This window comes from Temnothorax nylanderi, unplaced genomic scaffold (assembly GCF_030848795.1).
Source record: "Temnothorax nylanderi isolate EJ_2023f unplaced genomic scaffold, tnyl_v1.0 TNYL_tig0065_pilon, whole genome shotgun sequence".
In the NCBI taxonomy this organism is placed as follows: domain Eukaryota; kingdom Metazoa; phylum Arthropoda; class Insecta; order Hymenoptera; family Formicidae; genus Temnothorax; species Temnothorax nylanderi.
Genome location: NW_027249127.1, coordinates 449,811 through 466,645, shown reverse-complemented (window position 1 = coordinate 466,645; position 16,835 = coordinate 449,811). Strand labels below are relative to the sequence as shown.

General features: G+C 46.8%; 3 protein-coding genes and 1 long non-coding RNA gene across 7 annotated transcripts in view; 2 read left to right on the top strand and 2 right to left on the bottom strand.

The window, feature by feature from the left end:
* Positions 1-8,522, bottom strand: part of Skd (mediator complex subunit skuld) — a 33,803-nt gene extending 25,281 nt beyond the window's left edge. For all 4 annotated transcript variants that reach the window (XM_071708191.1, XM_071708193.1, XM_071708194.1 and 1 more), the window contains exon 1: positions 8,387-8,522. In XM_071708191.1, the coding sequence (XP_071564292.1) occupies positions 8,387-8,455 (69 nt within the window). In that variant the 5' untranslated portion in view covers positions 8,456-8,522. The remainder of the gene's footprint in view (positions 1-8,386) is intronic.
* A 330-nt stretch (positions 8,523-8,852) lies between these two features.
* Mrpl50 (mitochondrial ribosomal protein L50) lies at positions 8,853-12,483 on the top strand. The gene is made up of 5 exons (XM_071708210.1): positions 8,853-8,987; positions 9,165-9,289; positions 11,532-11,734; positions 12,030-12,149; positions 12,267-12,483. The coding sequence occupies exons 1-5, from the start codon at positions 8,913-8,915 to the stop codon at positions 12,398-12,400; spliced, it is 657 nt and encodes a 218-aa protein (XP_071564311.1). The 5' UTR covers positions 8,853-8,912; the 3' UTR covers positions 12,401-12,483.
* Positions 12,484-12,785: 302 nt separating this feature from the next.
* Positions 12,786-16,712, top strand: LOC139773629 (uncharacterized). The gene is made up of 8 exons (XM_071708189.1): positions 12,786-12,927; positions 13,049-13,204; positions 13,737-14,105; positions 14,593-14,766; positions 14,873-15,066; positions 15,469-15,640; positions 15,702-15,858; positions 16,134-16,712. The coding sequence occupies exons 1-8, from the start codon at positions 12,856-12,858 to the stop codon at positions 16,547-16,549; spliced, it is 1,710 nt and encodes a 569-aa protein (XP_071564290.1). The 5' UTR covers positions 12,786-12,855; the 3' UTR covers positions 16,550-16,712.
* LOC139773630 (uncharacterized) lies at positions 13,278-15,842 on the bottom strand. Its single transcript, XR_011718383.1, has 2 exons — positions 15,750-15,842; positions 13,278-15,601 (listed from the first exon to the last, which is right to left on the bottom strand). It is a non-coding gene; the product is annotated as an uncharacterized lncRNA (long non-coding RNA).
* Positions 16,713-16,835: the final 123 nt, after the last annotated feature.

Genomic DNA, 16,835 nt, shown 5'->3' with positions numbered 1-16,835 from the left:
GGGACACCTTGTATATACCCTGTTCGCTTCCTAATCGGTCACAATATCCTCGCACTCGTTCTATTTTTAAGTCGCCAGGATCGAAGGAAGGAGCAAAGGATGCAGCGAAGAGAAGAAGGGGGCGAAGAAGACGCGGAGAGGCGCGGCTTCGAACCCGAGACGACGACTCGAAGGGTCGACCGTTGTCTCAGCGGGGGGAATCGGTCGAGAAGGCCAGAGGCCTCCTCGTCGCGTGTCCCTCCCGTCCCTCTGCCCCTCGCGCCGTCCGGTTCGCCAAATCACGGCTGTTAGATAGTTAAAAATTCGCCAACAATTCGCCTTTGTGCCTCGGAGCACCGCGGCACCACCGGTCAATTCAATACCGGCGAACATCCCGCCGGCGCGGCGCGCCGGTACATTTTCCTCGGAAACCGTACGCACGCAGTAACGGAACCGCCGCCTTTCTCGGATTCGCGCCCCTCTCGGTGAATATAGACTCGCCGTCGCTCGATATTTCTCTCGCCGTAATGTTTCCGTCTCTTCCCTCCAATTATCCTTAAGACGGTTGATCACCGTCAACGGTGAAAACGGTTTGGCCTGGATCCGTCGACACGCGCGTCGACGACTTACGAACGCACGAACGAGCGGAACACGATTTTGATACCAAGCGTGGATCGCTGAAAGAATGGCGAAAATTCCGAGTAATATCACTGAACGCGCGACACAAATAAAATTGTGTATCATTACGATAAAAAAAAGCAGAATCTGATCGGATCTGAACGAGATTAATCGTTGACGTTTCAATAACCAAATACAATGCAGAAGAAACGTACAGCTATCGGCGAGTCAGCGTAAGGAGCCTCCTCAAAACACATCTTTATCCGAGCGTATTGGGAACGAGAGGATGATTGAGCACTTCTGAATACGGCAATGTCAATAGCAAGTCACTCACGAGTAAGAGACTCGTATCCGGACACCCGGTATGAGCGAGCTGCAATCGATTGCGTTTTGCAAAATCTTATTGCAACAAGAGGCGACCAAACATTCAGATATAGTATTTCCTATTTAGAAAAATGAAGATAAATACCCGTCTAAAATGTCCTTTGTAAATTCGTACATTTCGCAAAGACGTAATTAATTTTATTACTAATCATGTAGCGTCATTTTCACAAGATTATTCATATCGTGCCCCGCGTCCTCGTGAATTTGCGCTAAATTTTCGCTGAAGCGTCGCTCCACTTGTCTCCGGTTGTCAACAAATAGACAAACAAGTGTATATTTTTTTATCGGTTGCCTCCGGCAAACGGGAGGATATAAAGAGAGAACGACGTAAAAGCAAAGCGAAACTCGACACGGTGTTTCGTGTTCCGAGGCTCTTCCATAGTTGTAACCCGCGTCCTCGCAAAGAGTCGGTGCAAGGCTTTCACCTAGGCTGGGCGGGGGACCTCCGTTCGCGGCTTCCCCCTACCGCCTCTCCTCCCGCCGCGCCGGAGCACCAGTTTCAGCATAATCTAGCCGAGTGACTTCGTCGGTGCCGCGCGAGGAGCCGCCGCCGCGTGCCTGACGTACCTACGCCTGCGAGAACGCGGGGAGTCGCTGGAACGCTACGACGTGGCCGCGTAAAGTTGCCCCAGCGGTTCCCAAACCCGCGGCGCGAATAAAGACGTATACAGGGTGGTCCGTTTTTATCGGCGATCCGCTGCGCGGAGAGGGACCATTTAGCCGCGGAGTGCCGGGACGCGAAACGTTCTTTTACACGACGACTCGCTTTCGGAGACACGATCGGATCGACAGAAATTCGAAAATCGGTAGCTCGCGCAGCTCTCATTGACATTGTGCCGCGTCGAGCTCGTTTCAACAGTGGCTATATTTAAGTAGTGAAGACGAAATACCTTATTTAATTAAATAAACAATTTTGAAACTGTTTTTCAGTGTAGTATAGACAAAGAAAATTTAATCTACATTTTTTCATATAAAATCGTTACTTTTCCCTCGCATTCAACAATTCAAGCAGCATTCAATGGACATTCTTCATAAAATCATCAAAAGAATCTTCCTCTGTTGAATAATTGATAAACTCAGTAATAAAACATAAATCTCTAAAATGACATGAAATAATCTTGAAATTAGCTGTTAATAAACCTTACTATGTCAATTCGGTTAAGTAATTATTAAGACTTTAACTGTTGGATAAATACAAGGATACAAGTATAGCGAGTGGCGTCTAGTCATACACTGAGAGAAATACTTTTTTAATTATTAATATACCATGAGTTTAGACTTGATATCTTTGTCAGAAATATACAAATGTCAATGTAAATTCGTAATATTTAATAATAATATACGTAACTGTATAGTAAAAATACCATCAATTTATATGAAATTGTATGTATATTAAATGTAATGTCTTTGTAATTAACAAATTTATATTAATTATTAATATAAGTATAATCAATAATCTCAAATAAATTATTTTATTTGTCGAAATTGATAAAATATTTTACGCAAACATACATTTATTTATGACAAAGAAAGTCAATGTTATATTATTACTCGTATACAAATTGTTTATGAATATATGTGGAGTTCAATGGAAACTTGAAGTTTTTAAGTATAAGTAAAACTATAATTTCTTATAAGTTTAACATTATTAAAGATAATAAAAATTTTGTGGATAATACTTGAAAAGCAAACGTAAATATACTCAAATTTATAAGCAATTTGCGTGATTTTGTAATAAAGCACGGACTGCGGTATGCAGTAATATTATTTTTATACTGATAAATGTAGTTATATTCAGTGATACGCAATATAGCATATATTAATTATGAAGAAATATTTATTAGGGACGGACATAAAAAATTCTTACATTAACGACAAAGCATGTATATTAACTATTAATATACTGTTCTCTCAGTGTAAATAGTTGTAAGGTGTGGATGGATGAGTGAGGATAAAAAAAAATGTAAACCAAGTCCCTTCTTGGCTGTAAACGCTAAAGTAATAAATTCTATTCTATTAAGACTTTAACCTTTTAAAAAAGCTTTTAATATCAAGCTCGTACTTCAGAATTAGGGGGCTTCCAATTATCGACAAACATTGATTTAATGATCGCGAGAGGCTAATGGACCGACGGGCGCGGAGTGATCGCATTTACATAATCACTTCCGACTGATTCACGCGCGCGGAATACGTTTCACGCGTGCGATCTGAAATTTTCGGTGGAAATACCGCTTCGTCGCCTTGATCTCAGCAGCGGTCTGCCACGAGACGCGATACCCGATGAAGTAGCTGATCGATTTCACCAATGTAATTTCCACCGCGCCGCACCAAATGTGATCGCAACACACGTCGCCGCTACGAGGCTGAGAAGACGAAGAAGACGGATAAATCGATTCCCATATATGCAATCTTATCCATTAAATTGCACCTTTCAAGCTGACGCTACACCTTATTGCAAACAGAGCGACCGCAGCTATGTCAAGGGTATCGATCGAGCCCGGAGCGGGCCAAACCATGGTAAATTTTCATCTCGGTTAATCACTCGCGGATTATGGGATCAAACGTTTCGTCAATAAAGGGGCGACGTGTGTTCTCACACGACAAATTCGCTTTTGGAAATGTCGGATTTTCAATTCAAAAGTTATTTGTTCTTTCAGTTCGTTTGATTTTAATAATGTTTTATCCCACATCGATGTGAATTTGTTTGAGCGCGGTTCATTATATTTCTACAAATATTGAAAATAAAATATCCTGTTTGGAAAGTAAACAATTTTTGTTTCCACGAATTTCACTTTATCGATGTCTCGATTTCGCGTGCGGTTACAGACGATTATTTTTCAATTGAAATTCCCGCCCAAGGCCACTTGATCGACCACATTGTTATCTTCGTTTGATTGTCTCCGTTATTCTAATTAATCCGATTAGACACGCGGTGATTGACTCGCGATGTCTCGTCGGCGCGCGAGTGTCGCTGTCCCCCGAAAAATTGAGTACCACTGTGTGAGAATATTATTCTTACGTGCCCCCCACACCGTTCGAGTTTTATTTACCGCGAATACACGCCACCGTAGGCACAAAAACTGCCACGAGCGATTTCTTCGCGACGTTTGACGGTAAATACGCGCGAGACTTGTAAGTCGCGTGTGTACATCATCCACCGGTGTTACACGTCGTCTTAATTAAACTTAATCGTTACACGTTTCGCATCGTCAGGCTTGTCTCTTTCGACAATTCTGGCGTCTACGCCAGCTTTATTCCAGAAAGGACACAATAGTCTTTTGAAATGACACTCTACGGTGAAAAGAATTGCGGGCTCTTAAGTAATTAAGAGTTGACGATGCTAATAATAATGGGATTACGTATACGTATCACCGCGCACTCTCTATACGCTTACGTCATTCCTCTGTGCCGTAATGTATGCAGTTGTTTTCCGTTTACTTTAAGACGCCAAGAAAAAAATATTTATGTCGCGTGAATAAAAGCGGAGGGAATAATCGTGACGCATCAATCCCGACACGTGGATCGTACATTACAATTCTCATTGAATGCTAATCAGCTCTAAACAAACTCTAAAAATTATCGACTAATTATGCCTCCTTTACTCGGAAACGTGGCGTCGCGACTTTATGCAAATCGATTTCTGACACTCGTATGTAAATATTAATTAGGCGGCATATGTATATGACCGCACGCGTTCCACGAATCATCCACGCGAATTAATTTGTGTCGAAGAAACGAAAACGTGAATTTATTATCCTTTCGAGTTTCCGATGTACAAAGATACGATTGAAAGGTAAAACCTTATGACCGAAGGGACGTTTACACGATATCAATAATTTGCTAATGCACAATCTATCCGTCAACGAAAGCTTCACAATGCTTCTCCTTTCATCCATATAATTATTCGATTCATTAGTTTGTAACTGGCATCTAATTAAATATCGTTAATTCTCATGCACATGTTCGTACGGCATAAAGAAAATGATTGGGATGTCGATAGCCGCTGCGCTACCATTGCGATCAAACACAGCTTCGGTGGATTTTGAAATAAATTCGCGTGTGTTTATATCGCGTTTAATCCAATAAAATACAGCTCGCAGCGCGGTTTTCATAAAACTTCAAAAGCCCGGCCGCTTCATAGGAAGTTCAATGAAACGCGCGCGGCCAGTTTAAAGCGCAACTCCGGGCATCCGCATAAAACTAACGGATCTCTGTCGGCCTTTTACATTTATACATTGTAAAAAATGTCACAAAATGTACATGTTACAGGCGCAAAATTCGCGAACGTATCTTTATCTTCTTTTTCCCCTCCCTTTCGAAAACTCGCGATCGTCGCGCGAGCTCGCTGTTGATTTCGGAGCACAATAAATATCAACTGTTAGTAAATGATAGGGCACGTGTCGCGCGAAATCCCGTCGCAAAAAGAATCGAGCAGTTTCTTTCTCAGGGGTTTCACGCTAAATGTTTTCAACAGCGATAAACGACTCGTTTTATCAAATCGCACTACATGCGAAAAAATCGTCTTGTAGTTAAATTCTGCGACAAGTAACATATCCCAAGTTGTAATATACAAAAAGTATGTTTTCGTGTGTTTCATAACAATTCTTCGCCCGAAATCGAATATAAAAAATTTGCTATTGTTCACAAAAAAAATTCTCAGTTCCGATAATTTTATAATATGCATGATTTAAATTGACGTTATCTATTCCTCGTACGAAGTTTATGTTCAGATAACTCATAAAATTATGTTAATATTAATCGGCGATTATTTTGCGTCTATATCGAAGGTTATCTTCATAAGTAGGGTAAGAAGGAATTATTTGAGTCGGTTAAAAAAAAATCGGATAAAAAATTAGCAAGACAAAAAGCTCCTTTCTCTCTAAAAATTTGTCTGATTTTTCTTTAACTGACTCAAATAGCCCCTCCTTACTCCTTACCCTATTAAATATTGTCATTAAAAAAATCCTTGTTTGTTCTGTTTTCATTTTTCATTATTTTAGCCTAGTTTTCCGACTTTTCATATATTCATATTTTGATCTCTGATATCGATATATTTATTTCTATTGACATTTTTTATTGATGTTTCTCTAATAAGTAGCTCGTATCCAAAAAAAATTTTTCTATCTTTTACAGCCAACATTTCATATTTGTGTTTCATTTATCTATACATCCTTGAATTCATCTACTATTTCGCAAATTGATATGTATTCTTTACGATATATTCCAAATTCGCACGTTTCTGGAGAAAAAAATAAATGGCCGAGATGTCCCTAGCGAGAAAAGAAAAGTATCCGGTCATTGTGTACCTTCAACCTGTCATCTGTTTTGTGTCAACTACCTTTTAGGCAAGAGATATACGTGTGACTTTTTTACTTTCGAAATTTGTAAAATCTCCGAGCGGCCCTTTCGTGACAGTTCCAATCGCCGTTTCAACGAACGCTCGAAAGGATCTCGACTTTGTCGTACAGCTATCGCAACGCAAACGTATGTAAATCGTAACGCTCCGAAAACAACGAAGGCGCGTCGTCCGCTCGCAGTGACGTTTAGTTATACTCTGTGGGAACGCGAGATGCAACGAGCGGCAGAAAAATGCGTCCGCCTCGCCGTTAAGCCTGTGCGTCGAGTGCGTGCGGGCGCGTGTATACGTGAGACGCACGCACACGCGCGCGCGAAATGAGCGAGCTAGAAAGAAAGAGATAGCGCTTGAAACAAGGGGGGAAGAGAGGCGCGAAGAGGGAAGCTCCTCTCGCGCAGGCAAGCAGGCAGGCAGGCAGGCAGGCAGGCAGGTAGGTAGATAGATAGAGCGCGTAACAACCAATCTCGCATGCGCTCCGTCGCGATTCCGCGTCTTCGCGGAAATAATCGCGGCCGCCGAAAACGCGAACACGGCGGTATATAGCGAGGTGAGGCGAGGCCTCGCCTCGTCGCGCCACGCGCGGAGGAGCGAACTTCGTAAAATCGCCTGACACAGTTTTCATGCCACGGCGCGGCGGCCGGCGCGACGCGACGCGACGCGACGCGACGCGACGCGACGTGAGACGCCGCACGTTGTTGCCTCCCTCGCGACAAGTCGCTGAGGCGAAAGGAATGTTACGCGAGAGAAAGAAAACGGGAGAAAGAGAGAGAGAGAGGGAGAAAGAGAGATCACCGCTATCCATTCTCGCGCCGCCGCCGCTGCCGCCGCCGTTTCCTTCTCCTTCTCGCGCGCTCGCGAAAAAGAGTCCAGGAAGCGGGAACGCGATTCTCTCCGCGGAATTTTCGCGGTTGGAAAAGACCCCGCGCGACCGATACCGAGAATCGAGTATCTCTCGCCGTGTGCGCTCGGAGGTACGAGCGCGATATTACGAGGACGAGAGAGAGAGAGAGAGAGAGAGAGAGAGAGAGAGAGAGAGAGAGAGAGAGAGAGAGAGAGAGAGAGAGAGAGAGAGAGAGAGAGAGAGAAAGCGAGAGGGAGACGGAGAGAGAGCGAGACTACGGGACACGGCGTGCCTGCCTGCCTGCTTGCTTATGTTCTCGCCCTCTCTCCGCTCTCCTCTCGCGGTCACTTCTCCTCCCCTTCCTTGCACTTCCCACTCGTTGCTATCTCTCTCTCGCTCTCTTTCTCGCTCGCACGCACGCACGTTCGCTCGTCGACTCTCTTTTTCTCCGTCTCGTACAACGTACCGTAATACTTGGCGGCTGACGTGAATCAGGCGTGACATTGGCTCGACACAACATAACTTCAAATCTCACTAATGCAAGCGTACGTACGTACGTAGGTACGTACGTACGTGCGTGCGTATGTGCGTGCGTACGTGCGTGCATATGTCGCACGCACGGGATCGCCGCGGAGCGACGGGCGGCGGGGAGGGGGAAAGGACTCCGGCGGTACACAACAGCAGCACGAGCGACAGCAACGGCGATGACGATGTTGACGATGTTGACGTTGACATTGATGTCGACGTCGACAACGGCGAAACGGGGGTGAGACATTCGCCCACGGCGACGTTGCCGCGGCGAATATAGGTTAACGTTCGGGGCGCGACGGTGGTCGTCGTACCCACACATACGCGTACATACGCACACGCTATCTCTCTCTCTCTCTTTCGCTCTCACTCATTCGTTCATTCGTTTGCTCGCTCGCTCGTCCTCGCGTCTTCGCGTCGTCGCGACGGGTGACGTACGGAGCCGCGGGATGCCGGCGGCGCGGCGGCGGCGACGGCGGCAGAGCGGCGGCCACCTTGGGGGGCCCTCGCTCCCGTTCTCCAGCGATCGCCTCCGCGTTCGCCCAAGTTTCGAATCTCGCGGAAATTCGACCGTCAAATCCCGGGGAACGATCGGCAGGATCGGAACAGGGATGAGGGAATCGGACGCGGAATCGCGAGCGAGCGCGAGCGCGCTCGCGTGAACGCGAACGATCACTCACCAGGGCGAAGAAATTCGTGTGGCAGTCCTCCAGGCTGGCGCCGTTGGTTTGATGCGACGGATGCGTCATGGTTTCTCCATCGTACGCCGTACACTCATTTAGTCTAACACTCGAACGGCGGCACCGTTCGTCGATCTTTATCCCCGCACGTACGAGGGGATTTCGCGCTACGGGCGGGCAAACACCGCGGCTTTATTCACTCGGACCCGTACATTTAGGAGGGTTTTCACTTCTCAATGGTGACCGTAAAATGGCGGCGCGCGGCGGATGGGAAACAACAAGCGCAACTGCCGGGTGCGCCCCCTAACGCTCACTGCCGCAGTTCTAGTTGCCGTCGACGGCTACCGCCGCTGTTGCCGCTGGTGCTGCTGCCGCTGCCGCTGCCGCTACCACCACCAGCACCACTTCCACCACCACCGCCACCACCGCTGCTGCTGCTGCTGCTGCTTCTGCCGGTGCTGGTGCTGCTGTTGCCGCTATTGACACCGCGACGGCGACGACGACGACGACAACGAGCGTGGAAAAGATGGCGGCGCTCATCAGGCATGGCTCGTTCGCCAGCGCGTTGAAGAGTACATCGGCTATCCTCGCCGCCGGCACGGTCAGTGAGTTACGATATAACCCGGACACCCACACGCAGCACTTCCATCACTCCCGGGCGTTTCACGCGCCACTCGCGTCCCGCACGCACGCGCGCGCGCGCGCGCGAGAGTCACCCGCTGCTCGTGGGCGACGACGGCACGCGCGTCACTAACGAGACGTCGTTCATTTTTCGCAGGTGACTGCGACGGCCGCGGCGACGCGTCGCGATATCGCCCGGCACAAGAGCGGACAAGGGGAGGCCACCAAGGTGGTGGTGAAGGCGCGGATCGACTCCGCCGGGGAATCGCTCGCCGCCCGCGGGTAAGCGCGCGCTGCTCGCCTCCGACACGACTCCGTAACGCCTCGCGTCGCGCAGCCGTACGGTGAAATTCGCCTTACGTCGCGGCGCTGCCTGACTAACGGTAGCCGCACCGCGGCCATATTAACCGTTCCTACCACCACTCTCCCGTGCCTCGGCCAATCGCCCGGCGAATCTGACAGGTCCTCAGGGCCGTGCGCGAAGCGTCCTCGCTTCTCCCTCCCCCTCCCCCCCCCCTCCTGACGCTCCTGACGCTCCGTCGCCTTGATCTCAGCGGTCTGTGGCGGTCTGCCACGAGACGCGATACCCGATGAAGTAGCTGATCGATTTCACCAAGATAAACCGATTCCCATATATGCAATCTTATCCACTAAATTACACCTTTCAAGCTGACGCTACACCTTATTTGCAAAAAGAGCGACCGCAGCTATGTCAAGGGTATCGATCGAACCCGGAGCGGGCCAAACCATGGGGAATTTTCATCTCGGTTAATCACCGCGCATTATGGGATCAAACATTTCGTCAATAAAGGGGCGACGTGTTGTTTCACGCGACAAATTCCCCTTTTGGAAATGTCTGATTTGCAATTCAAAAGTTATTTGTTCTTAGGGTTCGCCGTTAGCTTTTAATGATGTTTTATCCCACATCGATGTGAATCTCCCTTTGTTTGAACGCGGTTAATTATTTATACAAATATTGAAAATCAAATATCCTGTTTGAGAAGTAAACGATTTTTGTTTCCACGAATTTCACTTTATCGATGTCTCGATTTCGCGTGCGGTTACAGACGATTATTTTTCAATTGAAGTTCCCGCCCAAGTCCACTTGATCGACCACATTGTTATCTTCGTTGGGTTGCCTCCGTTATTCTAATTAATCCGATTAGACACGCGGTGATATTGACCCGCGATGTCTCGTCGGCGCGCGAGTGTCGCTGTCCCCCGAAAAATTGAGTACCACTGTGTGAGTACCGCTCCTGACGGCTCCGCTCCGACTTTTAAGTTCGACCTCCGCTCCTATCTTAAAGTCGGAGCGCGACAAAAAAAAAGGAGTAAAGAAAATGATGCTCGACCGCGATTGTCGAGTCGCTTGCTGTTTACATTTCTGTTTGTGTTTTTGTCGTTGGATTTCTTTACGTTCGTGTCTTTCGCGTGAGTTTTTTTTTCCTTTAAATATCAGAACCGAGCGTAGAATCTCACCGAGCGAGGATTGGCGTCGAGTTTTTCAAAAGCGGAAGGATGGGCAGGTAGGGCGGCAGCGGTAGGCAGAGAAGGGACGGGTCGGGGAGAGAATGTCTAGATTTCTTTCTACGCGAAATGTCGCAGCTAGTCGTAGAGTGGAAGAAACGATTCGGTACGATATCGAGTTCGTCGACTCCGGGAACGCGAGGAAATCAAATACAATCGCGGGAAAGACTCTCCGTTCGAATCTTTCCCTTCTTGCAATTAACGGGCAGACTAATCGACAAAAGGTGACTCTTCGGGCTAGATGCGAAACGATCGCTGACGAGAGCGATCCTCCTCGAGAGTCGACGGCGTCGACGCGCTCCATTAGGGGAGAGGCGGTCGCGATCGGCGCCGCGCGGTGCCTGCGATACACGGGGAGAGATTGATTATTGATTATTGTTTACGAAAAAGCGAGCCTGTGCCGGCGTCGTTTCGCGCGAGTTTTGGCGCGGGGCACCCGGACGCGCCGATCTTCACCGCCGTCCAATGAGAGGGAGAGCCACGCGCGGTGGCAGCACCGGACGGCGAACGGGCATCGATCTCCTGCCCGCTCCTACCTCCGCATCCCCATCCCAGGACCTTTGTCCTTTCCTATCGCGCGTCACGGCAAATTTCATCGCGCGAGAGGGATAGGGAGAGCGATCTTTCCCGGACTGCGGAAAAATTCGGCGCGAGTCCGAACAAACGTCACGATTCGCGGGTGGGAAATCGTCGAATTGACGAGGACATTCGTGACGCAGGACATTCATTTACATAAATAATAAAACTCTTCCTTTACCCCCCCCCCCCCTCCTCCCTTTTCCGTCCTACTCCTCAATGAGGGATCCCTCATTTCGAGATTTTCGTTTCAACAGGTACCAAACATCATTCGCGAAGAATAAGAAATTCGAGGAGAATTATTTTACGGCTCTAAATTACTCGACAATTGCTTTACACCGAGAAATCTCGCGTTGCCGAATTTTAAATACGATCGCGAGGAGGCGCGATCGAGTCGCGAATGTAGATATCCTGCTTTCAGATTTCTAAGGCCGCAAAAGGCCTACGAGCCCCCGGAAGACGCGGCCGAAAGGATCGACAGAATCTGCGAGAGTCAAACCATCCCCCAAAACGACGACACGAAACTCGAGGATCCTGTCCTTCGCTTTAAACTGTTCGTCGCCTGCGAGGGGGAATTTAAGCATTCCATTCCGAACTCGCTGCTTTACACTATCGAGAGTATCGGTTAGCGTAAAAAAAAAGTTTCTCCTTATTAAGCAAGCGTCAAAGGTTCGTCGTATCTGTCAATCGAAGAAAAGAATCCCGGCAATATCGAGGCAAAATTGGCGAACTTTCCAACTTCTTTCTTTCTCATTTATTTAGAGATCCATCTTCCAATCTCCTTTTCAAATTTCGCTTTTCTAACTTTTTTTTTCCCTAACACAAGACTCGATGATGAGAAGCGACGAACTTTTCGCGCCAACCTGACACGAGGAATCGATCAATTGACAATGAATAAGTGTGAATCTCGCATGCGTAGGGGACCTGAAGCGGTTTTATTCAACACCGGTTAGCAGCACGACGCCGTACGAAGCGCTGCGCAAAGTAGATTTGCCCAAGAATTTGCACATCCAACAGGATTATCATCGATTCCATCCAGGTGAGACGTCCCGCGGAATTTTTAGATTTGCCGCGCCGCTTTTACAACGGCGTACTTTTACGAACGACTTTTTAACGACGTTTAAACGGCGATAATTTTCTTCTCTCTCTGTATCAGATACCGACACGATGTTCAACGGCAAAACGGCGTTCCCGAGAAGCTCCACCCTCGTGACCGGTCTCAAGTACAGGAAGAAGTATCCCGGACACATGCAGGAGAATCCATGGCTGAACGAGCAGATGAAGATCTAAATGGCCATTGTTGTAGATTACGAAAACAAATTGCGAAAGTATCGTTTAAACTGTTTAAAGGCAATAAATTTGTTGAACAACCACCACCCTGCAATTTCCTTGAGGACGGACATTCTAATGTTGCGGCAACGATATTACAATCTCCGCGATAAAACGCTTTTCGCTGATTTGTATGGATATATCGACATTCTTTTTTTTTTGGGAAATTAAAGTTTCCAGGGAAGTCGGGGAGTTCGTTGTCGATGTCGCTTAAGGTATTAGGTATAATACTAGGGAAGCCAAGTACGTGATCGCGTAAGCACGAATGCGAGCCGTAGCTTCTCCACGATCGACCCATCGGTCACGCGTAGCAACGTGCCGATGTGATACCAAGGCAGTAACGAACGGACGTGGGGCGGCTCGTTTGCGCGCAAGGTGCTAAAGATTTAACCCCGTCATCGCGAACGCGGAACGGAATGCCTGGGATGGCGAGCGCGACCGGCCTCCTATCCGCGCGAATTCGGCCGATTCGCAGACCGAAGCCCAAGGTGAAGATAAAAGAAAAGAAGCTATATTAGCGAAACCGAGGCGGGCGCCACACGTGCGCTCGGCTTCCCTTTACGTCAGCCCTTGTTCTTATTTATTCAAAGATCACGTATATATATCCAGAGCGTGGAATTATCGGGTTGTACCCGAGCGGCACCGTTCGCCCTTCGACCGTTCGCCGGCCTCTTTAATCCTTATCCTTACGGCTGCTCGGTGCTGTGCAACCATCCGGCGGATTGCGAGGCGAAGGAGGTGGTTCGACGCGCTAAGGACACATGGGTAAAAAAGTTTCATCCGCCGTACATATAGAGAAGACGGATATGACGCTGTACAAGATATATGTCAAGTTACGTAAACAAGAGTAAAATATGTTTATTGTACCAGGACACGTAATGTTTAATTAATTAGAGAAATTGCCATTTAAAATTGCTATGAATTCACAGAATATTATTGTTATAGGCTACCAGCCTAACAATAGATTCAGACCTCAAATGGAAATTTCTCTAATTAATTGTAAAATTCATTGTGTTTTACACATTTGAAAATTTAAATGTGTAAACACATTTCATTCCTGTTCGAATAATTTTATACATATTTCTTTTACAGCGAATAAAGTCCCACTAGTAATACGAGACTCCAATGTCTCATCCACTTTGTACCTTAATGCAGAGTAATAGAGCTATAAGTAAACAACCGTTTTACGAAAGCTATAGGGGAAAAAAAACTGGAAAAATTGTTATCATCTCTCTCACAAATTTCGGCGTGTCGCCCAGCGACACTCGCGCATTTTTCACGATACATTTTTCATTAGGCGACCGAGGGAAAAGCTCTTTTACTGCCGGAAGAGATGGAGATGATACGGACGAGCCTGCTGGCAGTGGGCGCAGGCGGAGGCGGAGGCGAGGCCACGGCTGGAAATGTCGGAGGTGGCGGCGGCGGCGGCGGCGGCGGCGGTGATGGTTACAATGCCGAGATGACCGCTTCGGCGGTGCCCGAGGAGCTCTTCCGGAAATACACGGAAACTGATTCGCGACCTTTGACCCCGGCGCCCACGCTCGCCAGCGGACCAACAGCGTTAACTGGCCGCCCGGCCCAGGAGGATTTGCCGGTGACCTGCAATCCGCGCGAGCGCACCACCCTGGTCCTGGATCTCCGGACGAGCTCGCAGAATCAGCAGGTGGTCGGTGTCAGATACAGAATCTCTACCCCGATTTATCGCCGCTGGTGGTACCTTTTTTTTCCGGCCTTTGCCGTAGACAGATTGGCTTATTGCGCGCTTCAAATTTCCTCGTCAAAGAGGAAACGATAAAGCGACCTAAAAATAGTAATTGCTATAGTTAAAATAATATAGAATTCCACTACAAGCACACTAATAAAGATAGGCATACAAAGAGAATAGTTATAAATTATTGTGATATGAAAATATAACGAAATATAAACGAAATACTAGACGTAGGATATAACAAAATTAACGAACTAATTTATGTAATAGCACACTGTAGAATTGTAGTTTGTGAGCAGACATTCCATGAGTAGATCCTGTAATCCTGAAGGAATGCTTAAACGTTTCTACATGTTGGAGCGGCGATCAAGCTAGAAACGACTCTTGTTTGTCTTTATTTGAGTTCGTTCGCGAAGGTGTTATTGGCCGTTTGTCCGGGTTTTAGGAAAATGAGACTTTCAGCTGGCACGCTCTCACACTGGAACTGCCGCCTACGCCTCGGAAAAGCGAGATATTTCTCTGCAAACCGATCTCGCGGCCACAACAATCGTTAGCGGCACCCGTGCCTGTGCCGCCTCCTCCGTCACCTCCCTCGCCTATCGCTGAAAAATGCGAAACGGTAAGTCTATTTCTTTCCTTAGATGAGGCAGATACATGGCGCCTTTTTCTCGTTGGACATTTTCTGTCACTGGAAAAATGATGTTACCGTCGCTTATCGGTGAAAGAGCTCGTCTCGAAACGCGGAGGAAGAGGCCGACAGCGAGCAGCAACCGGCAATTACACGAAGACGGGGAAAGCGATTGCGTAAAAGAAAGTGTAGGAGGGATTCGACTTACGGCCAACAAACGGAAGTTCGCGATCCGCTCGAGCCCACGGTGACGCAGGTCTCGCAGGTCGGGGATGGATCGCGGCGATCGTCGTCAGTATCCGCAAAAAAAATACGCATCTGCATGCGATAATCCTATATGTTTATTTGTACCCCAGATAGCCAAGCGTGATAGAGCATATTGATTGAGCAAACTAATTGCGTCAACTGATTGCATGTATAAGCAGTCATGTAGCTGTATTTGTAACGTGTTCTATTTTGATGTCAGCAAATTTACAGCAAATATATGAAAACACACGCAATGCATTAGTTTGCTCAATATGCTCTATCACGCTTGGCTATCTGGGTAATGCTGTCTCACCTTGTCCCGAGTTTGTCAAAATTAGTTGCATTAATTTGTTGGCAACATGGCAGCAAACTCACAGCATTTGGCTACTTGGGAAGTGTCGATTGAGCATTTAAAAAAAGAATGATCTCTTTAATGAACCGTAACAGGCTTCACGTAAACACCGGCGAGGTGGATGGCTCCTCGACGTCACCCAAGAGAACGTCACCCGCGCAGACAACGAGTCACACGATGCCTCCGAGTTTCCTCGCGCCAGATGTCTTGAAGCACTTGTGCAGAGAGCTAGATCGTGACAAGGTGGAGACGGAATTCTCAACCAAGGTAAATAGATAGATCTAAATTCAGCCAGTAAACATTTTGTCTATAAATCAATTCGTTTTAGAGACGGATCGCACTAGAGGAAGCGTTGCGGGTGAAAGGCGATACGTACTCGCGCGGATCTCGTCAAACCAGTGCCGGTCCATCGGTGGAAAACGCTCCCCGGATATTCTCCCGTCAAACGGCGCGATTTGAACTGCTCGACAGTCAGAGTCTTCGTGGTATGTTTATATCTATTATTATTATTATTATTATTATTATTATTATTATTATTATTATTATTATTATTTTGTATGATATACAAATGTGTATCGATATTTCAAAATGTGATTCTATTAAAACAAGTAAAAGATATTAGACAAGACGTTCCTGCAAGCTATTATTTTTTTAAACTTTTGTATTTTATAACTTATGATACATTATATATATGCCGTATATTTTTTACCTATTTTATCTCATCGATTGAAATTCATTCATGACGATGTAATCGTTACAGGATTAACGTCGCTTCAGTATCTCAGCAAGCATGCGTACATCACGTCGGGAAGAAAGCTGATATTCGGTCGAATATTTAATAAGTTTAACGAAGAGGCGTTGCACAGCGCGCGACGCATTTCACCGAGCGACGTCGAAGAGGCTCTTCGGGAAGTGGTCGGCAAGGCATTAACGGACGAACAGCGATCTTATATGAAGTCTGTGATAGGAGACGTAACGCAACCACTGGGATTTAGGGAGTGGTGCGGATTGTGCGCCGCTGTCGAAAGGCTGCTGTGTCCTCTGCCGTCGAGGGAGAGCGATCCGCCAACGTGGCTCGAAAGAACGGACTTCGAAGCTCTGGAACGAAGACTCAAGTCAGCCGGATCGGTGGATTCCACGTTGACGTTATTGTTGAAGGAGATTCGTGATAGATAAAATATAACGTTTCTTATTATACATACTCTCTTTTTTTTTATCACAGTGATCGCTAGTTATAATGTTCGTATCGTGTAAATCTTACGATGAGTTTAATACGTTATAATCATGTGATGTAAGCCTAGAAAATAAAACTTTTTCACGGTTCTATAAACGATCCCTATATATGTGTATATTCTCGACGAAAAGTGCGCAGCGGATATTAAATAGTTTGGTACTTGAAGCGAACACGCGTACATAAATTATGCGCACATAAAAACTATTACAGGATATTTACTACCATTTG